The 12,184-nt window shown below is 41.0% G+C and overlaps 1 protein-coding gene across 19 annotated transcripts in view; it reads left to right on the top strand.

Annotated features, from left to right (window-relative positions):
• Positions 1 to 12,184, top strand: part of LOC112153550 (protocadherin alpha-C2) — a 192,133-nt gene that overhangs the window by 160,415 nt on the left and 19,534 nt on the right. The window contains exon 1 of one of the 19 annotated variants that reach the window (XM_036213969.1): positions 81 to 2,536. The exons of 17 other annotated variants lie outside the window; for them this stretch is intronic. In XM_036213969.1, the coding sequence (XP_036069862.1) occupies positions 161 to 2,536 (2,376 nt within the window). In that variant the 5' untranslated portion in view covers positions 81 to 160. Of the gene's footprint in view, positions 1 to 80; positions 2,537 to 3,029; positions 5,691 to 12,184 lie in introns of those variants that run through there. One more of the 19 variants, XM_024283856.2, reaches the window with a different exon arrangement.

Below are 12,184 nucleotides of genomic sequence, written 5' to 3'. Positions count from 1 at the left end.
GCCAGTCCCTCCACCCTAGTGATCCAAGACTCCTCCCCCTTATAAAAAATATCAGTGCCTCGCTTCTTTGTCAGATCAAATGTGGACGGAAGATAGAAGGCTCGATTTTTAAATCCCTAAAAACGTCAAAATGTGAATACGTTTTAGTTTCTTTGTCGAAATGGAAGGTCGAGGACAAGGAGTATTTTGGATACAGATTGCGGCTTTACTGTGTTTGTGCCGCGCGTGCACAGCGCAGCTTTCTTTCTCCGTCCCCGAGGAAGTCGACAAAGGGACCGCGGTCGGAAACCTGGCAAAAGATTTACAAATCGCTGCGAAAGAACTGGAAGCACGGGATTTACGCATTGTTTTTGGAAATTCTAAGACATATTTCGACGTGGATTCAAAAACGGGTCTCCTTTTCGTTTCCCAACGGATTGATCGCGAAGCGCTCTGTCCAAATACAGAGAAATGCTCGCTCGATTTTGAAGCTATGTTGAGCAACCCGACGCATATGCATCGTGTGGAGGTGCAGATCACAGATATAAATGACAATTCACCATATTTTAGCCCGCCTGAGACGACTCTGAATATTTCCGAGTCTCTTTCTCCCGGGGAGAAATATTTACTTCCGATTGCGAACGACGCAGACACAGGAAGCAACTCGGTGAAAAGCTACAAGCTGAGTGCAAATGAATATTTCTCCCTGGATGTGCAGAGCGGCGGACAGCACAGTGAGTCTGTGGAGTTGGTGTTGCAAAAATCCTTAGACAGGGAAAAAAACTCCGCTATCCACCTTACTTTGACTGCTATAGATGGAGGAAAGCCTGCCCGATCAGGGTCTTTGATGATAACTGTAAATGTTCTGGACGTTAATGATAATACCCCGATATTTAGTCAGCCTCTTTATAAGGCATATGTCACTGAAAACACTCGTTTCCAAACATCCATTTTAACTGTCAGAGCTACAGATATGGACGAGGGAGTAAATGGTGAAATAATATATTCTTTTATAGAAAGAGGGAGTTTCAATCCTGAAAGTTTGTTCTCAATAAATCCAGAAACTGGGGAAATATCTGTAAAAGGAAAGATAGACTATGAAGAAAACACAGCATTTGATGTTCGAATTCAGGCAAGAGACAAAGGAACACCCTCCCGAAGTGTGCATGCTAAATTATTACTGGAAGTAATTGATGTTAATGATAATATACCTGAAATCCTTGTCACGTCTCTGATGAGTCCTGTTAAAGAGGATGCTCAAGAGGGTACAGTCGTTGCTCTTGTGACTGTGATTGACAAGGATGGGGGCAAAAATGGTCAAACCACTGCTAAAATTACAGGCCAGGTGCCTTTCAAGCTAAAGCTGAATTATAAAAATTATTACTCATTAATAGTTGGTGGACCTCTTGATAGAGAGACGATTTCTCGTTATAATGTTACAATTTTAGCTACAGATGAAGGCACCCCTCCTTTGTCTAGTGCCACGGTTATACCTATTCAAGTTTCTGACATAAATGACAACATCCCGCTTTTTTCAGAGCCTGAAATCAATGTTTATGTGAAAGAGAACAGTGCAACTGGAGAAAATGTCTTCAGAATTTCTGCTTTGGACTATGATTCAGAGAAAAATGCTAAAGTGACATATTCAATAATTAGTGGATTTTCAAGCAGCATCCCAATAACATCCATAGTGAACATCAACTCAGAAACAGGAGATATAGTCGCTCTGCAGTCTTTTGATTATGAGAAGCTGAAAACGTTCCAGTTCAAAGTTCAGGCAACAGACTCTGGTGTTCCTCCGCTCAGCAGCAACGTGACTGTGAACGTTTTTGTTCTGGATGAAAATGACAACAGTCCCTCCATTCTTGCTCCTTACTCTGAGCACGGCTCCGTTAACAGCGAGAACATCCCATATTCTGCTGAAGCGGGATACTTTGTGGCAAAGATCAGGGCTGTGGACGCAGACTCTGGATACAATGCTCTGCTTTCTTATCACCTGTCTGAGCCCAAAGGAAACAACCTGTTCCGGATCGGAACCAGCAGCGGGGAGATCAGGACTAAGAGGAGAATGAGCGACAATGACCTGAAAAGTCACCCCTTGCTGGTGCTGGTTTGTGATCATGGAGAACCTTCTCTGTCAGCTACTGTGTCCATTGAGGTGGTGGTTCTGGAAAGCAGCGCTGACATGCAGACTCCATTCAGACACGTGCCTCTAAAGGAGGACAGCTTCTCGGATTTGAACCTGTACCTGCTGATCGCCATAGTGTCGGTGTCCGTCATCTTTCTGCTGAGTCTCATCAGTTTGATGGCTGTCAGATGCCACAGGACAGACGCAAGTTTCAGCAGGTACAGCGCTCCAATGATCACCACCCACCCTGACGGGAGCTGGTCTTACTCCAAAGCTACTCAGCAGTACGACGTGTGTTTCAGTTCGGATACTCTCAAGAGTGACGTGGTGGTTTTCCCCGCACCGTTTCCTCCTGTAGATGCAGAACTGATCAGTATAAATGGAGCCGACACTTTTACCAGAACTCAGACTTTACCCACCTCGGAGAAGGTGAGTTCATAACATTACATATCTCATCTCTTGGCTATTGTCTTAGTCTCGGAAAAATATTGGCTAGAAATAAATCTCAATGCTTCCATAAAACGTATGTAGGTGTTAGCTTGTGTACTGCAACAAAAAGAAAATGAAATAATTATATGGACAAATGGACTGATGGATGGATGGATGGATGGTTGGATGGATGGATGGATGGATGGATGATGGATTGATGGATAGATGGATGGATGCATGGAGAACTGATCAGTATAACCAGCGCAGACACTTTTCTCAGGATTCAGACTTTACCCAACTCAGAGAAGGTGAGGGCACAACTAGAGAAACAAACAACAGTCATGTGACCTTTACACAATATTTTGGAAGTTGTTTAGTTGAAAACATATACTTTTGCATTTTTTTTAAATTATTTCTTATGTGTAGTGTTAATCAGGGCATTTAACCACATGTGGGAGATGCCGCACAGTCGTTTTTATAATCCTTTGTGATTTTTTTCTAATATGTCTTTCGCTTTGTTTATTTTGAGTTCAAGTAAATCTATGTTGATAAGAAATAATAATATATTTTCTGGCTTTGCCACAAGAGGTTGCTACTAACTCGCTGAGTGAAATATCCTTTTTTTTTCTCACCCCCATCAGTGCTCCTCCCTTTACAGTGTAATTCTTTGTTAGTCGAAAAGGGCATATTTGCTGTAGAGACCAGCTTTGACCGGGATGGATCATGATTAGGTATCGCCAGTGCTGGAATAATTTTCTTACCAATTTAACGGATCTAAGTTACGAACAGAATGCAGGGATGGAAGCCTTTCCCGATGACTATTTATTTTTTGATGCCTTTGCTTCATATATGGAGTGCCGCCGCGACACAGATCGTCTATTCCGTCACGGAGGAGTCGAGCCCGGGTACCACGGTGGGAAATTTGGCCAAAGATTTGCATCTAAATGTCCAAGAGCTGGAAGATCGGGGGTTTCAAATATCAGGAGCCTACAAGGATTATTTCGAAGTGAATCTAAAAACCGGAGCTCTTCTCGTAAAAGACAGAATAGACAGAGAGGAACTGTGCTCCCGAAATGTGAAATGCTCGCTGGAGGTGGAAGCCATTGTCAGCTCCCCGCTGAATCATTTCCGCTTTGAGATAAAGATTTTGGACATAAATGACAATGCACCGTTTTTCCGGATACCCAGCATTGCTTTAAACGTGTCAGAGTCAACTTTCCTAGGTGAAAAATTCGTTCTCCCAAAAGCATTCGATGTAGATGTCGGCGCATTTTCTGTTAAGGGCTATAAATTGAGCGCAAATGAATATTTCTCCGTGGATGCTCAGAATAACGCAGAGCCTCAGGAGTCTGCAGAAATGGAGCTGCGTAAAGCTTTAGACCGAGAGAAACAAGCGGTAATAAATTTGACGCTGACGGCTATGGATGGAGGAAAACCACCGAAATCAGGCACGTTACATATCACCGTTAACGTGCAAGATGTGAATGACAACATCCCCGTTTTTGACATGGCTCTGTACAAAGCGACGGTGCTCGAGAACGCTGCGCCAGGAACGTCGGTAATATCTGTGCACGCACGAGATTTAGACGAAGGTCCAAACGGAGAAATCCAATATTCTTTCATAAATCAGGACAACGATAACACTGTTGATAAATTCTCAATTAATGTCTTAACGGGGGAGATCTCCGTGAATGGAGAGCTGGACCACGAGAAGAACAATGCGGTTGAAATTCGGGTCCAAGCAAAAGACAATGGTGTAAGTCCAAGAGCATCTCACTGTAAGGTGCTAATTGAAATTAAGGATATAAACGACAATCCACCTGAAATATCAGTGACGTCACTAGTAAACACAGTGAAGGAGGACGCTCCCCCCGATACAATGGTCGGTCTGATAACGGTCAAGGATTATGATGCAGAAGAAAACGGGGTTGTTGAAGTGAAAATACTAGATTCAGTACCGTTCAAAATTAAAAATACGTATAAAAATCATTACTCCTTACTTGTTATTGGGCCTTTAGATAGAGAGGTGGCTTCTGAATATAACATAGGTATTACAGCAGTTGATAAGGGGCAGCCACCCCTCTCCAGCACAGCTGTTGTTACAGTCTACGTTTCTGATGTCAACGACAACGCGCCTCGTTTTAAAGAACCTCAGATAAATATTTTTGTTAAGGAAAATGGTCCTACAGGTGATGTTATCTTCACCCTAACTGCTGATGATCCTGACATAGGCGAAAATGCAAAAGTCACATTTTTTGCAAGTAAAGATAAACTAATCAGTTCAATCATAAGTGTTAACTCTGACACAGGAGAAATAACCAGCCTTCAGTCTTTTGATTATGAGATGCTGAAAACGTTCCAGTTCAAAGTTCAGGCCACAGACTCTGGTGTTCCTCCGCTCAGCAGCAACGTGACTGTGAACGTTTTTGTTCTGGATGAAAATGACAACAGTCCCTCCATTCTTGCTCCTTACTCTGAGCACGGCTCCGTTAACAGCGAGAACATCCCATATTCTGCTGAAGCGGGATACTTTGTGGCAAAGATCAGGGCTGTGGACGCAGACTCTGGATACAATGCTCTGCTTTCTTATCACCTGTCTGAGCCCAAAGGAAACAACCTGTTCCGGATCGGAACCAGCAGCGGGGAGATCAGGACTAAGAGGAGAATGAGCGACAATGACCTGAAAAGTCACCCCTTGCTGGTGCTGGTTTGTGATCATGGAGAACCTTCTCTGTCAGCGACTGTGTCCATTGAGGTGGTGGTTCTGGAAAGCAGCGCTGACATGCAGACTCCGTTCAGACACGTGCCTCTAAAGGAGGACAGCTTCTCGGATTTGAACCTGTACCTCCTGATCGCCATAGTGTCGGTGTCCGTCATCTTTCTGCTGAGTCTCATCAGTTTGATGGCTGTCAGATGCCACATGACAGACGCAAGTTTCAGCAGGTACAGCGCTCCAATGATCACCACCCACCCTGACGGGAGCTGGTCTTACTCCAAAGCTACTCAGCAGTACGACGTGTGTTTCAGTTCGGATACTCTCAAGAGTGACGTGGTGGTTTTCCCCGCACCGTTTCCTCCTGTAGATGCAGAACTGATCAGTATAAACGGAGCCGACACTTTTACCAGAACTCAGACTTTACCCAACTCGGAGAAGGTGAGATCAGAGCATTGTTTTCACCTACACTGTTTTCAAGAATCTTTCAGTGTTTTTTGTCGCTGTCCAAGGTGCTGATATAATCGTCAGCTACACACTATCATTACAATTTTCAACTCACATAAATGAAGCATTAACAAATGTTACTGTAAATGTAGTTTCTACTTTGACATTATAATATTGCATTTTAGACAAAAAAAAAAAAAATTGCCATCAAATGTAGATGCAGCCTAAACTGAAATCGGTTCAAAAACAGTTAAAAATAGTAGATATGGATGAATAAGTATATTGAATCCTTAACAAAAACTAGGATGAAGTTGCAGGTTGATTTGGAGCACCAACCCCTAAAATCCTTTAACATTTGACCAATGCCTGAGAATTTGGAATTCTGACTTAAAATAAATAAATAAATCGAGAACATGACATTTAGCCTATACTAGTGAAAAAAAAAAAAAAAAAAAAAAAAACAATTCCAGTGATATTTTAGTCTGCCAGAAGAATTTTCAAGCTAGGTTTAAATGTTTGCAATAACTTTCAAGATGTTGCTGAATGAAAAACTTTTTTTTGTAGTATTTACAGGCCTTATGGTCAAAATAGATTTGTCAGCTTCTAAGACTTTCCTGCATCACCTCCACCTCAAATATAATAAAGTTAAGACTTAAGCATTTTCTTTTATTATGTTTTTGTATTTTGAACTGATTTATGATTCAAATTGAAGCAGCTTAAAGAAAACATTTCAATTAGTTTAGTCATTTTGTTGTTGACATTGATTTTTTTATGTCCTTTGGTGATTTGTTAAGTTTAAAGACAAAAATATTACGGGGTGAAGGGTAGGGGGATGTTGTTATTAAAAAAAATGTCAAACTTAACACTTAAATCATGTCTGCATTCTACTTGAGGGGAAAGTCAAAATATTTTTATGGAACAGTACATCAAAACTTTCAATTGAAACTAAAATATGACGCATTTGTTAATTGCTTGCAGCATAACAGAAATATAATTTGGTTTAAGCTTACGCAGGGATGTCTGTGGATTTTTTTTTTTAAAGTTCCCTCTGATTCACCTATTTTCTTTTCCACGCGAGTGGAGTGTATTTCACGGTTGACGTTTGATTGTTTGTGATTCAGATTCAGTCGGATGAACATGTGCTTATTGTTAAGTTACTTTGTTGGTTTTTTAATGTTTATCTTGGGCATTTAACAGTGGACTTTGTCAAATTAAGATGACATATTTTTACAATTACTTTATCTTTCATTAGCACTTGTTTTTATTCATTAATTTTCGTTTCAACTTTTATTTATTTATTTTTCTATTCATATTTGTAGCCCTAGAGCTGATCATCTATACCAGGGAGCAGTAAAAATACTATTAACATCTTAATAGTTGCAACATTTTCAAGAAAAGCTTCAAAAATGATCAAAGTTTGGCATTTTTCTATCTGCACTGGTTCTACTCACTAAGTTGCAAAGACGTGTAAAATGCTGCATGCTGGTGTTGATCTCTCCTTTTCCTCTCCCTCTTTTTGTGCTGCCATGCTTCCTCCCCTCCCCCCCTCTCCTTCACTCTCCTACAGAAGGGGAGCAGCTGGATCTGAAAGGAAATTAGCTTTATATTCACGGACATGAATTCTATCAAGCTTTGACAGCTGTAAACATGATCGAATAAATTCTTATTACCATCCCTGTAATGTGTTTACAGAACCCTCATCCGTGTCGAGTCCAGTGGGTTTTTCTGCAGAAATGTCTGCATGTTTTCAGTAATGAGGGTGCATGTATTCGCATTTCTTTTCAACAATAGGTCCTTGGTGGTGTTGGCTCAATCCTGATGAGACTCAGACACTGGCTGCTTCCTGTACAGCCGTGAGCCTCAGACGCAATGACCTCATTTCAGGGAGTGGTCCATCATAAACAAGCGTGGCCTGATCTGTCACAACTCCAGTCTTTTGATTCAAGAGTGAACTAGAATCCTGTGTGCTCCCTCTCTCCCGCTCCTCCAAACAAGCTTAGAATATTACAAGCGACTGGTCCGGGCTTTGCCTTTAAGTGGGTCAGCGAGTGATATAAGCTGAGCAGCACGGTATGTGCGCCATCTGACCGTGTTTGCTGCTCCTGCAGTTTATTCTAATACTGACAGGTCACGTATAGAGTATATATGCGGAGGCTGGATGCAGTGTCTCCCATAACAAAGCCTGGAGCTCACTCCACGTTAAAGTGGTTCAGTATGCGCCCTGCGTGCTGCAGCTCCATCAGTGTATGTGGTGCGAGATGAGGGGGAGGGGTAGGTACTTTTCCGCTATGCTCTTTGCTGCAGCAGCAGCAGCAGGGAGCTTCCGTTCCAACCGAGGTATCAGACCCGTTCGCCTCAGCTCTCCCTCCTGATCCGCTCGGCAAAAGGGTGGGGGCGAACGCACCCAGAGTCAATCATATTAAATCTACCGAGCAGTGAAAAGGTGTGGGCGAGAGGGATGGGAGGGAGAGGCTCTTTGGGCATGCTGCCATCCGCCATCTTTTACTGTGTCTGTGCTGGTGCTTTAAAATTGTGCATTCTTCCAAGAGGCAGAGATATTTGTTTCAGCCTTGATAGCAGTAATGCTGTGTTTCATGATTTATAAATCAGAATAAGATCACAAAAAAAAATCTATAGGCTTTGCATGGGCTAAAGGTTCTCAGTCTCCTTCTCTTAGTGCCACAAAACCCATTAAATTATTGATTGTAGTGTACCTCCTCATTGCTGCAGCTTCCTGTTAAGTGCTCACAGTTCAGAGATTATTGTTCCACAGCAGAAGCTTCTTCAGAAAATCAGTTTATAGAATTTTACAGATGGGTAAACCAACATTTTTGGCATATTTTTTTTCTTGTGTCTTTTATTTATTTTCCGTATTTTTGATGTATATTTGGTTATCCAGCATGTGACTCATCTCTCTTTATCACACTTCCTGTATCCCTGCTTCTCTAGGGTGTGTCCTTTGTAGGAGAGAGGTTATTGCTGCTTTCTGCGGTTGCCATGGAGACTGAACCAGTCAGTTTCCAGGGAGCTGTCGATGTGCACCCACCCCCACTGAGATAACCATGTGTTATGGAGCTATGAGCTGAGGGGAAACAAGGTGTGCACAGTGAATGATGGGAAAAATGCAGACAGAAAGAGACAGAGGCAGAAAAATGTACAAGGTTTCTGCAGAAACGTCTTCTCAAGCAAAACAAAGAAGGGAGCAAACCAAACGAGTTCTAATTTAGGATTTTCTGAGAAAATCATGAATGCGACCGTAGAGACTTGAGCTCTGAGCATGAGATAGCGAGGAGCAGGAGTTTGTGAGGATGACATGGACAATAAAACATTAAATACATGCCTTGCAGCCGAATGAGAACATCACAGCCTTACAATTGGTCACAGATAAAAAGAGAAATTCATCACCCATTTCCTCTCCTCCATTTTCACTCCATCAATAAATCGTCTTAGTGGCAGTGGAATATTTTTGCACTCTTTAGATTAGCTTTGTCATGCTCAAGCCCATAGTGACATCCTCTCCCATCCTGCAGGGATGCAAAGCTGGGACATTCTTAGAGGGCAGTATTCAAAGCCTGCCTGCATTTCCTGATAACTTTGTTCATTGCTTCAGCAAGAATCTGTTTGTTTCGTGCACTGCCTGAATCGGGGTAACCAGGCAGTTGTTTAACCCATGCTGGGTCCCACAGGAGGGGATTTGTGCTGCTTTTTGTTCTCGAATGCCCTTTATTTTTGAAAGAAAAGTACACAAGGGATCAGAATAAACATGCTCATGTATGGAGTACCTTCTCCACCCGCTACAGTGTTCACCTGCTTAAAAGGATTGTGGTTATCGTGGGACCTTTGTGTTGGAATTTTCAAAATGGGATTGTTCGTCCACATTAACGAAGGGAATGCAGGTCTGTTTCATTATGATAAATCTTTCATCTCTTGCTCTCGTTTTGTTAATGCAGTTTCTCAGATCTTTTTGCACATCATTTTTTTGGTGCATTTTTTTTTTTTTTTTTTTTGGGAGTGGTTGCAGTGTCTTTTCCGCTTTGTAAAAAAGTAGCCTTTGGCAGATTTCTTTTTCTCTGCTCCCTCTTGCTGTAGGGTTTTTTGCATACTAAATAGCTCTTTGGACTTCATTCCAACATGTGAAATATGTAAAATGTAGGAATTTTTTTGTTTTATCATTATGCCACCTTTTGCAGCAGGGCTCTACACTTGCTATTTATAGCTTTCTTTATGGCGTCACCTTCAAAGGATGACTTGCCTCCTTTTTCTTTTTTTTTTTTTCCTGTTGTGGTCACATTGTGTAAAGCAAGTGTCTGTTGCTGGCGGAGTATGTCTCCTCTCTTTTCATGTATTTCAGTCTCTTTACATGCGCAGCCACAGACAGGATTATGCTTTGGTGCGTTGGTTTAATGGAAAATGCAGGGGTGGAGGGGGTAGAGCCACCTCGTTTCTAACTCTTGTACTACCAACTTTTTCCAACAGAGGGACCAATCCTGCTGTCTTTTTGTCCTGCTCACTTGTCCTTGTACTCTGTCATGATTGACTTTACACTCCTATAGGCATTGACCTCTTTTCTGATGTTTACAGCTCCTACAGCTGTCCATACTTTGTGGTTTAGGCATTTCTTTAACATGCTAATATCCCAAAGAAGATGAAAGCTGTACTTGTTATCAGTGAAGAACAATTATTACAAAGTAATTTTTTTATTTTTTTTATTTTAAATCACACATGTAAACAGCACTAATGCAAATCCATCATTATATTTTAAAGTAGTAGTTTCTCTTTAGAGAATTGTAATACATGTTTTGGCTTCTATTTCTTATTTTTTGCAGCATCTCCCTCAGTTTCCAACCTAATCTTTCTACATTTTTCTATTCCCTGCAGTCAGCAGGTCTTTTTTTTTTCTTTTTTTAATTACTGAGTGATCATGAATGAGCTCTGGCATTTAGAAATGAGAGGAAGTAACACGGAAAGATCTTCTGACATTCACTAAACTAAACAATCTTATCCTTAAATAACATTTATATAGTGGTATGTACTTGCACACAGGCCCACAGGCTCAAATGTCCTTTAAGTTTGCATGGCTGCTTCTGTTTATATGCTGACTGAAGGGATGATGCAAGAAGCCAAGCTTCTTGATAGCCTAAGCATGACCTGATTCAGGGCAGATCCCTCTTCCTTTTTCTTTTTTGCCATGATTCACTTAAAAGGGGGGATTCCATGGAAAATTATCTTAGAGGTAAAGAAAGAATAATTGCTTTTAGAATGCCTGGTTTCAGTATTTATGAGGTTTGGGAGAATGTTATTAACATAATGGTCATGTTGCATAGTAAATGAGAGCAAGATATTAATATTTTTAGCTGACAAAGAGCATTTTTTTTAATTGTGTTCATAAAACTTTTTCTTTTTTTCTTATATGCACGTTTTTCTACATTTGCTATCCTTTTTCCATCCACCTTTTCCGTCTGCAGATGGTGTTTGCTTTCGTCTTCACTTAAGACCTCAGAGTGCCTCTCAACAAGAGAAGCAGGTGGTTGACAGAAATGCAGCAGGGCAATGTCCAGGGGGTATTAAGAGAGGTGACATTAAGGCTTCAAATAAATGATTCTAGACAGGTTGAATAGTGAGTTCATAAGACCTGTATTCTCACTAAACAATTTTTTTGTGCCTATTCACCTGAAAACCCCATGTAAAGAACAGATTCATATTTTTACTAATTGGCTCTTTGAAATAAAGATTTCTTGAAGCGAGACAGGCAACTGTCTCCAATTGGAATCCTGATAAGTTTATTAGCACCACCCTTGAGGACAAAAGTGAAATACTCTACAGGTCAGAAGCATGCATGAATTGTTAAAACAGATGGCAACAATTGAAGCAGATAGAGGCTTTAAAGAGTTGTAAGAAAGATCATCATGTACATGAGGCAGGAGGGAAATGAGAGGCACACACACATGCAAAGGTCAGGTGTAATCCAGCGCTGTGTCTGCCGCTGACCAGATAGCTGTTGCCTGTCTTCTCTTTTGTATTGCTGCCAAACACAGAGGTTCAAAAGCCTCACTGGGAAAATCCACTAAATGTCACTGCTAATGTAGATGCAGGTGTTGATCCGTTTTGTGAAAGTTCACTCTGATTGAAAGTAAGTGTCACCATTCAGGTAAAAAAAAAGAATCCAATGATGCATTATTCACAATATATTTATAACATATTTTCCCAGCATCCTTTGTGGATTAAAATTTAAATTCTTTTCATTAGTGCATCTCTCACTCTCGTACACGTAGGTTTTGTAATAAGCTGCACTGCTGTTGACATTCTTGTATGCTATATTTATATATGTTTTAAATTTGAATATGTTTTAAAAGTTGTATGGCATTTTTTTTAATTTGAGAATGAAAAAGTTGGCTTTTGCTTCAACTTTACAATTTCCCACTGAGCCTTTCTTGCTTTCGAGTGTGAAGAGTCACTCTTTCCTCCTCAACGTTCGAGTGAGTCACAGC

The sequence above is a fragment of the Oryzias melastigma genome, linkage group LG10 (genome assembly GCF_002922805.2).
Source record: "Oryzias melastigma strain HK-1 linkage group LG10, ASM292280v2, whole genome shotgun sequence".
Lineage (NCBI taxonomy): Eukaryota > Metazoa > Chordata > Actinopteri > Beloniformes > Adrianichthyidae > Oryzias > Oryzias melastigma.
Note: the sequence above shows the minus strand (reverse complement) of the source record. Positions and strands in the feature narration are given on the sequence as shown.